General features: G+C 36.7%; 1 protein-coding gene across 1 annotated transcript in view; it reads left to right on the forward strand.

The window, feature by feature from the left end:
- RYR2 (ryanodine receptor 2) overlaps positions 1-18,149 on the forward strand; it is a 384,696-nt gene that overhangs the window by 123,569 nt on the left and 242,978 nt on the right. Inside the window, exon 4 of the mRNA XM_066546800.1 lies at positions 12,002-12,022. Coding sequence (XP_066402897.1) covers positions 12,002-12,022 — 21 coding nt within the window. The remainder of the gene's footprint in view (positions 1-12,001; positions 12,023-18,149) is intronic.

The raw sequence follows: 18,149 nt of genomic DNA on the forward strand, positions 1-18,149 counted from the left end.
CTTAAATTAAAGAAAACATAACTTTTACTTTTGTCCAGTTATATTGAGATTGGAAGTAATAATTATTCAATGTTTTTAAACCAACTGCTTATACTCAATAAACACCTCATAATATATATGAAAGCTCTCCATATCTCTATTTGTCTTGTAATGGCTTCTTATAAGGGTAGCTTCTGAAATGTTTTGCTAGGTTGGTTCAAAATTTAAAAAAGGAAGGATCCTTTTTTCCAACTCATTGACTTATAATAGCAAATTAAAAGAATATTTTGGTGAGTGGTGTAAAATGTTATCAGTGTAGGAAATGCATAGCAGTGCTACAGAGGCTGGCAGTGTGGAAAACGTTAATTCTCTCTGCAGTTATGTGCACCAAGAAACTAGACTCCTATCAGACAGCTTGGTAGGATCTCAGCAGCTGGAGCTGGGAGATTACACATGGGAGTCTCCCTCTTGAAATGTGCTCAGTGTGCTCAACCATCAGGAGTTACCAATACCTTCTGTGGTAATTAAAGAAAACAACAGAGCACCCTTATCCTCAAATTCAGTCAAGATTTTTGTAATGGGAGTTTGTTCCCAGCTCTCCTTATCCTGCAGGGTTCAGCACCTTGGGGTGCTTTTGATTCTAATGGTGCTCTATATGCATCATAGACTCCCATATTGTTTAAGTTTGGATGTGAATTGTCCTCCCCAAAGGGGTAACACTTGAGCAACACCAACAAGGGTGGCCTTAAAAGAAGAGATAGAGCTGGTGTAGTGAGACTGAGCAGGACTGAACAGACTGGATTCCTGTCTTGAACAGGAAATGGGAAGGATTTGATTTTGGGCTGGGTTCATCTCTATATTGCCTCTGTGGTCTCTGTATTGCCTCTGTGGTGTGTCTGTCACTTGCTGATAAACATGCACAGTTTGTTGCTGCTGTCAGTGAACTCTGTTGCTGAGCAAGTCTGGATAGGGATGTTCTGCATGAGGATTCATCTGCATGTATGTAATTGCATCTACTCAGGGCAATAGTAATGTTGAATCCATGGTAGCTGCATCACTGAGAAAATCTATGATATCTTAGCAAAAATAATAGGTTTAGTGAGAACAGGTGTTATTTCACTTCTCCCTGGAACAACCATTAATCTGTGGAGAAATTATTTCTTTTGATGCCCACCTGTTCCTTAGGGACTCTGGTAGTGTTGATTCACACAGAAGGTTTCTGGTTTTGTAATGTTTTGTTGGAGAGTCAGCAAATGGTTTGTTTCAATGATTATAATGAGACAAGCCTTCCAAGCAGGTGAGTGTATGAGTCTTGTATCTAAATACTACTGCAGTGTGAGAGCTACACTATTTCAGGTCTAAAGTTAAAATACCTATGTTTTGTTTCTCTCTTATCATAGAGAATTACCATTTTTTAATTACTTATCAGGATGGTAAGAACTCTTGAGCTGGGGGTGGAGGGAAGGAAAGTGAAAGAAATGAAGAGGTTTAAGACCAGGGGTGTTAACTAAACAGAGAGAGGCTGGGAATGGGGAGCAGCTCTGTAGGCAGAGTTGAGATTCTGTCTCTGGCCTCCACATGCCTTTTCTGTAGCTGAATCTGGGACCTGAGCACAGCAGAGAAACCTGAGTGAGCAGTCAACCCCTGCTCTTCACAGGGGCACTGACTTACCTTTTTGAGTGGTAGGATCATCCACCTATAGACCATGAGTTTGCCTCAATGTCAGGATCACTCAGCTTTTCCTAAACCTGGATTTTAGTTTTTTAGTGTTTGAGTGGCCACTCTTGTGAACAGAGCCTTGTTCTCTCAAGGTTCAGTCAGAACTGCAGGCTCGGGGACAGGGAAGGGAGCTGCCCCTGCCTGCAGCATCCTGTGCATCCAACCTGCTGAGCTGCCTCTGACTTTTGTGGTGAGGAGTGGGTCCCACGCCAGGAGGATCCATTTTTGAGTGTTTGCAGGATCTCAGCAGCAATTAAGGCTCCTGCTGTGTTCCTGCAGGCAGTCTGGGTTGACTTCTTCCTCTTCAAAAGCATGCCTGATAAATATACATGTACACACACACACACACGCACACACACACACAGATATATATAAAAAGACAGGATGTGCTCTCTATGATGCTTCCTGACCTCTTTGTATGCACCTGTCCTTCATTTTTCCAGTGAAAATTGAAACCTATTTTTTAGAGTACATGGTAAGTGAGAAAGGGAAGTTTTATCCCCACATAGTTAGGTTTTTGATCTTGATCCATAAATATTTTTTTTTACAAACATGATAATTGCTGAACTCTGAAAATTGTCCTCCCTTTCCCCTACAGTCTCCTCTTTCTGCCTAGGCTACAGTCTTTTTAGCATTTGCTAGTTCAACAGTTAGTTGAACTAACCCTATAGTCTTTTAAATAATAGCTATTCCCTCTGTGTATAAATAGATAAGACATTGATTTCCTTTTTTATGTGATAGGGGTGAAAGCTCAAGCCTTATTTTTCTTTATGGAAGTGATGTACTTCTAAGTAAACAGAGCAAAGAAAAGAAACTTGACAAGAATAAAGGGTATTCAGGCTTCTGCTAGTAAACCTGTGTTCTAATTACATTGGCTGGTGTCATCTGCTTCAGTTTGGGGAGTCCTGTATTGTTGTATATGATTTTAGGTAATGTAGGTAATGCTTGTTTCTGCAGACACTGCTGATAGAGTGGATTGTGCTTGTAATGATGGTGGTACATGCAGCTTCCACTCCTGAGGCAGCCTTTGATAGCTGACAGTCTGTTGACAAATATGCAGAACACTCACTTTTTTTGAAAGATGTTTCTATTTTAAAAAATAGTGGGATGAGTCACAAGATAACGGTAAGCGAATAGCAGAAGCAAAGTGACAAATTTGGAAATCCTGTTTTTTCTTACTGGTGATTAGTTAATGTAGTAAATTGACATAGTCTAGTGTATATGTAGGTCATTTGGCAACAAACTATTTTAGTTATCTAGGTATTCATGCGTTTTGCTCTTCCTGTAAAATTCCATTTCCAGGTGGTGTTTGTTTGTAAGAATATAAGTGATTTACTGGGTATAGCTTGGCTTCTTTAAAAGAACTTGTGCATTTGCCCAGATTTTAATAATGTCAGTAACTGATTAAATCCTTTGGCTGTTCCAAGAAATTTCAGGTGGGGTTTCATATTCTCTCTCCTCAGCCATATGCCACTATTTTTTAGGTACATTACTTAGGGAAATACAAACCTTTTCTCCTAAAGAAACAGCTTCTTGGTGGGTTTGGAGATCTTCATAGGGACATATGAGGCAGCTGGAATTTGCCTGTGCCCAGAAGACCACAGTTCTCTTTCTGTGTGCTTTCTTGGTGTTACTGCAAGCAATATGAGACTCCAGTGCTTCTTGTGACTCTGAGTATTCCAGGATGCTGCAAAGTATAAAATAAAACATTTTTAGGGAACTGAGAGCTTTGGGTGGAAAAACACAGACTTGCTGAGTTTTGAGACTGCACAACCTTTTTGTACCTCAGATGTCTGACCCTACCCAGTTTGAGTCCTTTCTCAACTCATGTATGCCATGGTATGAGTTGAGAGAAGAAATAGCACATGCAATAAGCTTTCTACTGAGATTTCTTCTTTAATTCCAGTAACTTTTCCAACTTTTCCCAGTGATATTAGAATAATTTTCATAGATCACTTCAAGATTTTATTGTTTTGATGTAAAAAGTGTAAAGAAAAATAATGCCTTAACACAAGTAAAAGCTTAAGCAAGAGATTAATGAAATCTGATTTGTGGATCTACATGGTTAAAATTGATAATTTCTGCTTGATATAGTTTATCAGTGAAGTACAAAAGTTATTTTGTTACATGAAATCTCTCTTATTCTTATTCTCATTCTTCCGCTTTCTTTTTTCGCCCTAGCGTCTTATACACAATGTCTTTTACCACAGGTCACTCTTTGAAACCTTTTGTAGATAGGATGGGATAGTGTTTAGGGCCTTTCCATGTAACGTGACATGTAAATCTCTTGAGGATTCAAAGCTGCAAATATAGCTGTTGGTTTAAATATAGTAGAGTAGGAAGCATTTTCTATATTCTTTCTTACATGCTTATTCTGCTTGCATTTAAAACAGTTGGGAAATTTTGGTTCATAACGATCTCCTTTTTATAGTCCAACTGCATTCCACAAAGGGAAATTTCCTTTCTTTCGCTTCCTAATTCTGACTGGATTTTTCATTCCCAGCACTTTCTTTTTCTTTTGGCTTATTGGATCACTTCAAACTGAGAGCAAGACTGGGCTAATCACGAAGTCAGATTCAGAGAGCCAAAATGGGATTGTCAATGTGATTATTAAAGGGAGTGATGCAAACACATAACATTCACTCATGTCTGAGTGAAGACTTCAGTCTGTGGGAAGTGCTTAGCTAAAGGTTTCATTTGTTCTGCACCTTGGCATAACCAAATAAATGGACTACTATTGAGTTAATTGTCTTTCTAATATAAACCTGACACTGATTTTTGCACTGATTTTAGAGTACAACATTTAAAAACAGGTATCTGTTTATTTAGTGTCAATATACATTTTTTCCTTTTTTTTGTTAATTTATTTTAATAGCTTTTACTTCCTTTATTTATACTGTGATTTTTTGGCTCTGCTGCATGGTTTTCCCTATCTTGTGAGACTGATTGTTTCTATACATTTTTGTCTCATTCCTGTTACTAACAGGAGAGCTTAAATTTGGTGCAGAGCTGATTGACTTACTGACAGAGCTGTCTGCTTACTGACAATAATATCCATATTTTCTTTCCTTCCTTAGTAACATTACTTCTAGAATGTCTGTATTTTCTTCCAAATATCATAATCTTTGCCTTGCCCTCCCCTTTCCTCTCCCTACTCTCCAATCCAATTATGTTAGAGAAGCACTGAAACGGATACAAAAATAACTCATATACAACAGGAGAAAATAGACATCAAAAATATCTTTTATTTAAAAGTCTCAGTAATATTATGGTAAAGCATTTTAATTAAGGCTAGGAGTTTTTTCAGACTTGTGTACTCATAAATCTACGTCAGATTTTATTAGGAGAATGAAAGCATTTGGTTGCACACGTTGTGTATGAATTCAAAGCTGAAGTGTTTCTGTAATATGAAAAAATTTAATTTCACAACCTCTACTCCAATAGTTGACAACTTCATTTTTCAGGAAAATGCTGTCTGCAAAATACCCATTGGTAAGGCAACGTTCTAGCTAAATTGCATCATGAGCTTATTAACTCCCATCTAATCATCCAGTCATGGCTGATTAATCACTCCTCCTGGTGCCTTGTTTTATTAAAATCTGTTTTCTGTGCCACTGGCCAGCAAACTGCTGTCTAATTTCATGTGTAGGATAGTCTTTGCTGTGGATTAAAGCGAAGCCCTTATCCTCTGATCTGAAGAGCTGTGTGAAGGAATCATCACATGCAAGTGTCTTGCATGTATAGTTATCCTTCTGTGTTTAAGGGATGGGGAAAATGTGTGCGTCCTCACAGAGCTGAAAAGCTTTCCTGTGCTTCTAAGACAGAATGGAGCCATTTTGGGATAGGGATGCAACTGTAGCTGGTGGATTTTTGAATATTCAAATCACCTATCTCCAACTGTGGAACTCTGAATTCATTAATTACTTTGTATTAGTAAGCAGCAAGATAACACAGAGAGCTGGCAAATTTGTCATTTTCTCAGCATGGGAGGAGGGCAGAAGTAATTTCATCTCTCATGCCAGTGGAAAGAGGTAACACCTCCCATTTCTTTTAATAAGTGTTCTGTATGTTAATGAATAAGCCAAGTTACCAAGGTACTTCCTTAAAAAGAAGTATGAAGATTGGCAGTTAAATGCACTCTTGAAAATTTAAGCTCTCTGATTCACACTACAGTAGCCTAGTTAATAACCTATTTGAAAGCTAACAGCAGCTGTGAATATGACAGGCTGAAAATGTTTTCATTTTCAAATGTTTGCCAGAAGAACCCCCACATGTAGGAAGAAAGAAGCAGAAATGAACCAGAGGTTTCTTGATATAACAAACCAGAGCTGTTTTAGTTCCCTATTACTGACCTGAAAATTTTCTTAATCAAACTTTTGGGCAAAAGGGCCAAGTTATAGTTTTTTTATTTCTATACTTTGAGTTTTTTTCATTAGTCTAAGGGTGGGCTACAGGTACCAGTCATAACTCACTTAAAATAACAATGTTCAGTAATTTTCTTAATAAATGATTTGAGTAACTCTTTATCAGATGGTGGTGTGTTATAAAGAGGGACAGATTTGCTATGTCCAACAACTTTAGCTTGTCTTTACTGCAAGGTTGGCCATCCCAGGCTTTTGAGTTTACATGAATCAAGTGCTTCTTACTGCAATGAAATAAAGTGACAGAAGGAAGAGGAAGGAGAGGAAGAAGATCTTAGTGTTTAATGCTGTGTGGGTTTTTGTATCATGTAGATGGACATACATACTTGATACCAGTAGAAAACTTTATGAAGAGATGAGCTAGAGTCTTATTCTACTTAAAATACTGACTACACATTTTAGTGATGCCATACTGCAAACAGGAACTGGAAGTAAAACAGTGGGGAAAAAAAGCATGGAGCTTTTAAAGAGAAACACATACTGTCATCTCCTCCTCCGTGCACCTTATTTAGCAGCCGAAGTGATTGTTAGCAGGCCATTTCAAATAAGGCACAAAAAGAATATGGCTTGGCTTTGATCAACTGCACTTTGATCAACTGCAAGTACTGGAAAAGATCAAGAATGGCAGGCACAGTGTTTTTGCACTCTGCTTATCCTCAGGGTCAAGCAAGGACAGGAATAAAATCAGCATCTATTTCAAATCACAGAATTGTGACACACAAATACTTCTGGCCTGGCACATGGGCCCGTCTTTAATGTATGTACCATGTTTGGGATGAGGATGCCTGGCATGAAATAAAACATTTTTATTATCCTAGACAAGTTTCCTATTTTGGACATAGATAGCAGCAAGCCTTTTTCTGGCCTTACAATGACCCTTGGAGTGCTAATATGCTCAAAGTTTTCTTTCTAGGGTGATGGTCAGTAGAAAATGATGTTGGGGGGAGAGAAGTTATTTTGTTTCTACCCAGTAACATTTTTTGATCTAAGTTACATGCAGAGAAGGAGTTAAAGCAAATAGACATGAAAGCACAGCTCTTGCAGTGTCTTGATGACAAAAACCTACACTGAAAGACAGCCTTGGGCTGGAACAGAAGGCATATCATTAATTAGCTTGTTAGATATTAAATTCAGGAAGTCAAGGTGTCGATGAAGCTAATCAAGTGTTGTAATAGAAGTAAAGAATACAATTCAATTTGGAATGTAGTTCAATTCTACTTATTCTCACCTTGCTTATCTTTATTAAAGTTTTAGACAAAGATTTTGCTATATGTTCTCAGTTTCCACAAGAGAGAAATGGAAAAAAAAAAGCAACTTTTAAAATAAGAGTTTGGTTAAGATAAATGAGTTTAAGTGCAGGGGAAGGTATAACATCTACTAGTGAATGATACACATTTCTTCATTGAGATTTCAGTCACAATCCTGTGTGTGGATCATGGCAATATATTATAATTATCATGGCAGTCCTCATAAATTGTTGTAGAGAATGTGATTATCCAGAGTCAGCTGAGATTCTCCTATACACTGTGAAATAAAATTCCTTAGTGTTTTTGTGTGCTGCTCAAGGAGATGAAAGAAAACAGAATACAGAAGCCAGAATTAGGAATGGGAGGATGTTTTCATGGCTTAAAGTAGCTTACTTTGTAGCTTGTGCACTCATAATTAATGCCTCTATATTAGTGGATATTCAGCACATGTTCTGTGATCTTGCTTTCTGTCAAATTTAAAAAATGAAAAAAACTCCTTATAATGCCAGCAAGATCCCTCTTTATTTCTCTGCAGTTAGTTCATGGCTCCTTATGATAAAGAGAAAGTTGGGGGAGCAGAATAACATTTCTGCTCTTTTAACTGGCTTTTATGTCTGGTTAGTGTAGTTCTGGGTATCTGCAGTGCTTGGGAAAAAATGATGAAAAAAACCAGCTTTCTAGTTTGGATTAAATGCATTTAAAATGAAAGCTTGACTGAAAAGATTGGAGCTCTGATGTGCCCCTGAAGAGGAGTCAGCAAGTGCAGATCAATCTGAGTTTTCTGGATTAGCATAGCAGTAAATTATTAGCCAAATAATTGGCTGTATGTTCTTCTTACTAAAGCAACCTGAAATTTTAAGGGAAGTATTAAGACTGTAGTATAGTGCTCTCTTCTAGTTCAAGGAGGGAGATTATTTCATCATTCTAAATGCCATCTTTGATCTTTTGCTTGATTCTTAGAACAAAACTTGTAATCCTTGGGTTTATTTTTATGGCACTACTTGTATATTTTAGATGCCCAAATATATGGGTGCTGTACCATTTTATTATCCACTGCTCTCCAGTTTCAAGTGTCATAATTTTTACTCATTAACTTAGGTGGATGGCTACTTGCTAGCAGTAATTCTTTTGAGCTCAAATTAGTAGCTTTCTGTAAAATGATTATTGTAGTATAAGTAGCTCACAGTCACTAAATAAATCCCAGACATGATATATCCTTCGGTCTTTTCCTAACTCTCATGTTCTCATGGCAAGATAATAATTCCTGTACTCAGAATTGTCATATGGAAATGTACTCACTAAATTATGATATCCAGTGTTAGATAGGGTCATGTTCTTTTTTCTTTTTTCCTCCAGAAAATCTTTGAGTACTCAGGTGCATGAGGAAAAAAAATTTTCTAAGTAGCACACTGCCTTTGAGGTATATATGTTATAATATGGATCCTGCATCCTCTGCTGGAGGAAGTGTTGTAAATCCAGATACTCTTTGGGTAAAGAAAAAGAGAAAAAAATCAGTATATACATACGTAAACGTTTTATTTTTCCAAAAAATATGACTTAATGGTCAGGAGACAAAATGAGCTGGATGAAAAAATGTTACTGAATTCCAGGGATCTGGGTGTTTTTTCTGATTAGGCAAAAATTCCCGTGCTTTATTAAATAAATGATGGTACTGTTCTTTTGGACTGTGTCTAATGTAAAGTATGATTGGAATGAAGCAATTACTGTGAGATGCCACAGCGGGAGGTAACTTCAGAAGTGACTGCCAGTCCCTTCGTACTATGTCCCCAGCCCATCCTGAGTTTTAAACCATCCTAGACTAGTTGAAAGATCTACACCTCCTAACAGGTGAACAAGTCGGCAAAACCTGAATTATTTATGTAGAACAGGTAATTTCAAGTCCAAGAAAATTAAGCATTTCAAAAAAGAGAGGTAATAAAATGTGGTCTAGTAGAAGAGAATGTTAGAATTTGTTTGCTTGTTTGTTCACTCTCTGGTGTGTATGTGACTTTTCTGTTTGTTTTGTTTTGTATGTTGGTTTGTTTTTTTTTTTTCACTTCTCCCCTTGGATTAATGACCAATGCATATATAGCAACAGAAGCTTTGAATCTTAGTGTTTCCTGAATTTGGATGGGTACTGGGAAATCCAAGGGAAGAGGGTCCCTGTGGCTGCTAGTCTTGAAGGCAGACAAAAGATGGAGGTGTCAGTGTGAAACAGAATCTGTATTTAGATGTGCTGTGAAGCATTTGCTTGCTTGTTTTCTGAATCATAGCTTGGATCTTAGATACATGTGCTAGACTGAGGTATCAGCCATTTAATTTCTGTTTATGTGAGCTTTGCATTTATTTTGTGTACATTAGGACAATTGCTCTTGGATATGAGTAATCTTATTTATCTTTACCTAACCTGTGTTCCTAGAAATTTCCAGATGAGTAAATATAATATTCCAGCATGCCTTTTTCCTCCTCCAAGGGAGATACTAAATGACAAGGTCACGAGTCTTCCAGAATAGGTTCCAAAAGCAGACAAAATTTTATTTGAGTAAGTTACACAGAAAAGTCTTAGAATATGTGTCAAAGTGGCCTGTAAGAAAGAAATGTCTTTTTGTGACTTGAGTCACTCAAAGGACTCTCCCACAGATGAAACAGGAGCACAGCAAGACCTGGGAGGGCTCTGACAAAGCTCACAGCAGAAGGCCTATAAAATACAGCTGTAATTACATATGGAGGATCTTATTGTGCTATGCACTGTACCACACTTTCAGAATCAGATCTCTGGATAAATTCATAATCATTCCCATGTAGGTGTCAAACTGTACGCTTTGACAAGTGTACATGCACGATTCAAGTGGCTGTCCTGAGACCCATTCTATTTAAACATGAATTTACCAATGCAGAATTAGTGTGTGCAGTGTATAAAAACTTGGAAAATATTGCACATGACTCATGAAGCTATCTGGTGTCCATAAAAATAAAGTAAGTGGACAATTCAGCAATTATAAGGCAATTAATTGTGAAACTGATAATGGCTGTTGAGCTTTGAGTGGGTTCTCTGATAACAGTTGAGGCTGCCTTGTTCACTTACGCTTTGGGACAGCACTTTCTTCTCAAAGCAGGGCAATAAAGCATGCATCACCTCTTTCTAGCATTGTCACATAGGCAAATTGCTTGCAGTGCTGTTTTCAGAGCGTATAAAATTTTAGCAACACAAAGGATGTATCAAAGGCAGGGTAATAAAAGAAGTACTTGTACATAAATCTAACTTGGCTATTCTTTGCTCCTTTTTTTTAAGACAGTGTAGTTGCTTTTAAGAAAGTGTAGTTGCATTTAGATTTAAATCATTGCTTACTTTTATAACTTGCTGACATCTTATCAAATAATTTCTTATCTTGTATCTGTTTTAATATATTTAGCTGTCTTTGAGGAGGCATTTCTGCAGCTGTGGTTGATAACAAAAGTCACAGTAAAGATTGCTAAGAAAATAAATACGGGCAAATCAGAATTTTGTGTAGCACTGAACAAAAACATAAAGCTGCTCTTTAATTGAAATATATATTAAAAGTGAGAAAGTTCACTTTCAATTGAGCTATTTTAACAGATGAGAACTAAATACATTGCCTTTTATTACAGTAATTTCACAAGCAAGTTGACATCCAGATATTACTGGTTTTGAAAATTGCTCCTGCTTTTCTCTAAGCTATCTTAAATTATTTAACTTTTATGTGGCATCTGCTAACAAAAGGTCAATATGTGAATACTGTAAAACCACTGAAGGCATGATATCCTGCAGCATTTTCTGTGCAAAGTCCAGAGAGCAATCTGCTACAGATATACTGCTCTTGGTGCCAACAAAGTATTTAATAGGCATACTAACTGTTCTAGTAACTGAATTGTGTTCTAGTAGATATTATCAATCCTATCTGAGACTGTAAAATAGTCCAAAGACTTTTTAGAGAAAGTAATTTAAAATCTGTTTCCTTAATGAGTCCTGAAACAGTTTTGGTAATGTAAAACCTTAAGCTTTTGGAGCTATTCTCACTTTCCCTGTAGAAGAAATGGATGACATTTTTATGTGCTGTTCTCTGTTCTTATGCAAGATATTCTCATATGCTGCAGGTTGTAGGGTCAGGGTTTTACAGGTACCCCTAATTTTAACTTTAATATTATAACATTCTTTAAAATGACAAATCATGAATAGCAGCAATGAAACCTTTTCAAGTGGATGATGTTCACTAATGGCAGAGCTTTACTAAAGAGGAAATGGAGAGACGATTTGTAGGATATTCTTCTATATTTGTAGGATACTGTATTTTTGACTGGTTGGTACTGAATACAGTGTGGAAATAATTCAGCATCAGTCTTCCTTTGCTGCCTGTTATCTGATTTTAGAGGGACACTTTTGACTTCTAGAATTTGAAGTGCTTTCCACAAAATAAAGACAGAAAGTGAGGTATTGGCATTTTAAAGAGAAGATGCCAGGAGAATATCTTCATTACTAGAAGCTATAGAATAGAACACATTTTCTTTCATACTAGATACATTTCTGAAAATATGAAATGTTAACTTCAAAATAGACTTTGATATGCTGTACTTAAGGAAAGAGATTTACTGATTTCTTGCTTTTTCTTTCTACAGCTAGTTGATGTGGAAAAATGGGTATGTGATTCTGTCTTTTATTCACTTGATCCCAAATGTTTCATGTTGCCACTGAGTCTAACCTGTCTGTTTTGATACCTTGTGTGTTCATGACCCTTCAACTTGCACGGCTCAAAAAAACTAAAAAAAGAGGCAAATACATGATCATGTAAAATCTGGTCACTCCTGAATTGTCCTACCAAATTTCATGTTCCCACAGTGACTTTTATCTCTTTAAATTTGATCACAGAGTCATGTAATATAAATGTATGATTACTGCCTTTCAGTTTTGAGCCCTGCTGTCTAATGTTATAACTCCATTCTGTAACCCACCCTGTCTTTTCCAGTATAGACACTGTAATCTTAAACTGCATGACAGTAAGATAGTTAATACTGATAAATAATGTGTGATGCTGTGTGTAGCTGCAAATATACAAAATATAGTGATGCAGAACACCTGCTACAGAATAAAAGCAATGTTTCCTAGATATTAGCAAATAAAGCACAATTCTCTGCTTAATGTGTTGTTAAGGCCTTTCCTAATGTGTCTGTGTATACCATGCATATTTGTTTGGGCATCTGATATAACTCCCCTCCGTGGGACATGTTTATGTGTGTTTTTCTTCAATGTAATCTCTAACACCAGTGTTATGTAAGAGTTAGTGGATGTAAAATGTATGTAGAATTGTTTGTTCACCTTGAAAATATTTGAGGCCTCTCTGAAAGCTTGGACTATAATAGGTCTCCTTGGTTTCATATTACTTAGTTTGGGCTGCACATGACCAGAGGCACCCTCAGGTGTCCTCTGAAATATGGCCAATAACATAACTATAGCACTGGTCTCATTTTATTTCAGCCAGAAATTACAGAATTTTAATCTGTGATTATTACATCTTTGTAGTAAGTAGTGACTCAAGTTAGAGCTTGCCTGAGACTCCTGTAGGTAAGTACATTGTTTAAATAGTGCCTTAGGCTTTTCTGCACTGTTTCTACTGTACTCAAAAATATCTGTGTCATCTCACATAAACAGGTAGATGTTTATAATATTTATTAAACAATAAATGCAGTTAAGTATTAATTTTTGCTAATTGTATCAGTTATGACAGCATTATCCATATTGTGGATCTAGTATTTATGACAACCATCAATTGTTATACAATTGATTTTAAGTGTTTTTAAGACATACTGATGGTCAAGTTTTCTTTTCATTTTGTCCAATTTATAATTATGACTGAGAAAGCTTGGTTATGCATCTTTAGATTCTGTTGTTTTATTCCTATGAAGAATTTTGCTATAAAGAGAAAAAACGGCAATAAAAAGCACGCTCAGTACTATACAGGCACCTCTGCTCATACTCCACAACACATGAAATATTATTGCCAGTATTTTATTTGTGACACTGATATGGCTTTTTTTTGACTGAAGCATTCATAATCTGTTAATGGAAAATGTAGTATTACTTGCATAAATAGAAATCAGATCTGCTGTTTTCGTGGTTTGGTTTTGGGTTTTTTTTTGGTGGTTTTTTTTTTTTTTGGCTGTTTGTTTTTAAATTCAGAACTTAGTAACATCAAAATCTTGCTTCAGAAAGACTGCTTCATCAAAATGTGTCCTTAAACCATTTTTAAAAGAACTGGTTCCCATGAGAGCAAAGCTAAATGTGTCATTCCAAGTTAAATTGGGTAAAGACTTTTCCTAATAGACTGATTCTATAATCCAGACAACCTCTCTGGTGGGGGTGGAGTGCATACTGGCTTTACTGTCATACATGAAATTATTCTCTCTGATGAAGCTCCAGTCTGGCCTGTAAAGCAGCTTTTAACTCCCTCTGTAACTCCAGAGTGTTACCAGAGGTCTTATGGTGGACTGGAAGTGCAGTGAATTAATGCAGTAGAAAGCTGGCTGCTGTAAAGCTGCATGCTCACAGGGGCAGACACCTCACTCTAACACATGTATTTCTTGATAAGCCATTTCCCAGCATAGCGCACACAAGGTTAATGCAAGTGTGTTTAGTTATATCTATCTCTGGAAACCTTAAAGCCCAAGCCCAGAGAGAAGCTTTGTGTCAAATTAATGAGCAAATTGCTGTAGGCAGTTTCATGCTGTTCAAAGGATAAGCTAAAGTCGTTCACTTCTGAGCTGTTCTAGCCTATGAAGTGTACTAACAAAAGTTTTAGAAGAAATTACTCCAGTTCCTGTGTACTTCTGTCAAGTGACTATAATTTTTCTTGTGATTTTGTTCCAAAATCATTATTCTACTGAAGGGATGTGCTCTCAGTTGAAGCTGGGTACAAATTAAATGGCTTTAAGATACTTGTTGAACTCTTGGCTTCATCCTTTTGTCTCTGAGCAGGTATGAGTGAAGACTTGTAGATCTGCTTCAGTGCAGACTCAAATAGATTAAAGAATCTTGCCCAATGTAAAACCTAGTGGAAGTAAGGCATCCTGGTTCCCATTTCATATCTGAAAAAGGCTTTTCGGCTTTTTATAAAACTACCAAGGTGGGGAACCCCCAGCACCTGATCAAAGGGATTTATTAAATTTGAACCAAAATTTAGAAGACCCTGAATGTATTTTCTTTACAGAGAAAATGACAGTAATGCAGTAAGATGAAACTGAATAACACATAGTGAAAAGAGTTCATTTAATCTCCCTGACATTTTCTCTCTTTTAATGTATTTATGAAATAAGGGAAATAATTTTATAGTGTCTTTTTCTGTGAATTAGCAATGTGCTTGCAAATTTGTGATCTCAAGGGAGGTGTTGTATACTTGCATACAACAGGACTAATGCACTCATAAAAGCACCTGTGTGTCTGCCTTGCCGTTCAGGATAACTGCTTAGCTCTACAACAGGTATCAGTGTAAGGATAAGAAATTTCCTTGAGTATCTCTGGTGAAGTAATAATTTGGCCTTTTTTACACATTTAACTATATCTAGTTGGTAAATTATTTTGAAAATTTGGCATTAAGAGCCATCCAGAATTATTGTTTTCAGGAGGGATTACTCTGAAGAGCTTTTTACCTGAAAGCAAATGAAGTGTGTTGTTTCTTAAATACAAAGTGCAAGGTACAAGAATTCTCACGTTTATCCTGGCTGATGGCAAAGCTATGCTAGTTACAGCATCGTACGATTGTCTCAGTTTTTGAGACAGAGAAACATCTTTTGCTGAGGGTAATGATAAATTTTTTTCTCTTCTCCTCAAGTAGTAAGTATGTTAGCTCAGCTTTATGCCACTAGTGAAGCTGATTTTCAATTTCTTTGGAGAAAAGAAACTTGCAGAATAAGAACACCCACTTTAGACACTTTTCAAAAGAATTGTTTTCATTACAGAGACTTCTAAACTGAGAAGTAGTGAATAAATTCTCACTTTGATAGTGTGGACTGGATAAATATAACAAATGGAATTTGACTAGTGGAAACAACCTAGGGTTCTTGTGGAGGCTGAAGTGAGCCACAAAACAAGGCTTCATCAAGGCAAATTATTCAAGTAATACATCTTCAATTCTATTAAAGTAATTAAGTGCACATCAGTACTTAATAATCAGTATGATTTTCAAGCATTAAGTGAATTATATAAGGACAATTTTTTCTTATAATTTCTTGCTCACACTTTGTTAATTTGCTGAAATATAGATTGACTTTTCATATTGCTGTGGGAAAATACATTATTTGTGCACAAATATTTAATCCTCAAATATAAAGAATTTGCATTCAAATTTTAGATGTAACACAGACTGCAGAGGTGGCTCAGTGTAGGGAGTAATATGAGCAGTGTTAACTCAGTTTCATGTACTGAGAACTCAGTTCTAATACATGTCTTGAAGGAAAATGTGAGATAATACTGTATGATGTTGAAGTGAACAGGCATATCAAAATGGAGTGACTATGGAAATGCTGCTTAAAATGTCACACCTGCAGTGATAGTTTCAACCACATCTGTAATTCCATTCTTAGAGTATTGTATATTTTAGCAGATGCTAATTGCAGCCCAAGTCTAATTCACATCAGCAAAATAAACTGATACAAACATTTTCTAATGTACACTATTTAATTTCAAAAGAAATCTATGTGCATATGTATTTAAACTTATCCCAATCAAATAGTGACATTTCCAAATGCATGCTAGGGTTTCTTTGGTGTTTCTCCTTCAGTCCATATTACAGTGCTGAGAATTTCAAGCTGTGTTCTAGGTAGCAATAGTAATTTCTGTGAATTACAGCAAAGTGTCTCAGTTTACTTGTTTTCAGTATTTGTTGGATAAGTTTGTGTAAAGATCTAATATTTTTACGGAGCAAATGGAATACTATAAGAATTCCACAAAAGATATAGTCAGGAGATGATCTCTAAATTAAAGGATTTTTGGCAACTTTTCTATTAAAAAATTCTAAATAAAATAGAAATAATATTTTTTATCTTTGCATCTAGCCAGAAAGCTCAAGAATTATGGTGAAATTATGATAAATTAGAATAGTAAGTGGTAAATTACCTGAAAGCTGTCCAAGGAGCCAAGGAATATAATGGCCTCAAACAGCTGTAAATATTTATATTAAAAACACATCCTAAATGTGCTCAGATAAACCTTCAGTAGGCTTTAAATGTCAATTATCTGCTTTATTTTGAGAAGGAGGAAGTAATTAGGAGGATGAATAGAATGATGGGTGTTATATTCCTCAAATATAATGATTTGAAATTCTGCAAAGGCTTTTCTATTGCTTTTCCTTTTTCAAGTACTGTTCCAAGCCAGTAAGGTATTCCAGCTGCTGAGTGCTCAGTGCATTTTCTTCATGAGGATATTTGTTTGATGCTAAGCACTCACATTTGTCCCTGAAAGGTCAGATAGCATATGCAACTGAAGACTTAATGAGAGGAATATGATTATCCTGTTGTTGGTTACATTCAATCACCAGTCCTACCTCTCAGCACAACTTCTGAAAAAATTGAACACTGAAGAGATCCATTGCAAATTAGAGGACACTGATTTCTTTAACAAGAGAAGGACAAAGTGGTAATTTCAATGCATCTAGTCATCAAATTTGCATTGGTCTCACTTGTACAGGATTTACTGTACTCACTGCTTACTCACTCCCTTCACCCAGTCACAGTGGATTGCTCTTGCCCGTCATTCCTAGTCAGGCTCACTTCGACCTCCAATACAGTCAATTGTTGGGATCTCCCTGTCTCTCCAGAAATACAAATGGGAATTGAAGGTATTAAAACTGGTGTGTACTAATGTATACTAGAGCATTTTATCACTGTGGGTCTGATGAGACAAACCGTTGGATCCTCACAGTTCCAGTAAAATCCAGAAAAGTCCAGTTGTCCTTTTCATCCATCTTTCTGTGGGCGAGGTCCTTGTAGTCCTAGCACTAGTTTTGACTACTCACTTGTAAATATGAATCAGAAGTCCCTTCAATTAAGAGTAAGATCAGCCCTTCTGCTCTGGGGAATTTCCCACAGGAAACTGGACCAGCAATTTTCCTGGAAGAACCCCATTTGTGATTGTTTTTCCTTGCAACTCACATATTTGTGCCTCTAGGACTGAGGCAGGTTTTCCTCCTTAGTTCTCCTCTTTGTGGTCACTCAGGTCAAACTTTAGGGTGGAGTGTACTCACTGTGTCCTCTCTTTTGAGCAGAGGAAAGCTTACTCCTAATAGTTGAGTTACTGGTCCATACAGGTGGGGAGTTGGATCTCTGTGCTGCTGGACCAATTTTTCCACAGCTGACATGATAAAGGAAAAACGATTTTCTTCATTTTACTGGAGTTGGCCAGCTAGTTCATCCACCTCCAGCATGGCTAATTTCCTCAGGTACTGGATACCTTTCTCAGTGGTGGTCCACTTGCCTAGGTGGCATATAATATCTTTCTTGAAGGGATACTTTTCTTTCACATCGTATAGAAGTTGCCTTCAGAACCTAAGGACTATACCCTTTTTCCAACCACTTTGTTTATCAAAGAACGGAATCCCAGCTGTTTTGCTTCCTGACCCTCTAATTCTGGGCTGCTGCTCCCCTTTTCCCAACATAGGAGCAGGAAGGTGACAATGGGCTTACCTAGACACTAGCTGAAGGCTTTTCACACATCTCACAGCTCATTCAGGGAAAGAGATCAGTGGTCTGCACCTCATTTGTGAGTTTTTGCTCTTTC

This window comes from Molothrus aeneus, chromosome 3, assembly GCF_037042795.1.
Source record: "Molothrus aeneus isolate 106 chromosome 3, BPBGC_Maene_1.0, whole genome shotgun sequence".
Lineage (NCBI taxonomy): Eukaryota > Metazoa > Chordata > Aves > Passeriformes > Icteridae > Molothrus > Molothrus aeneus.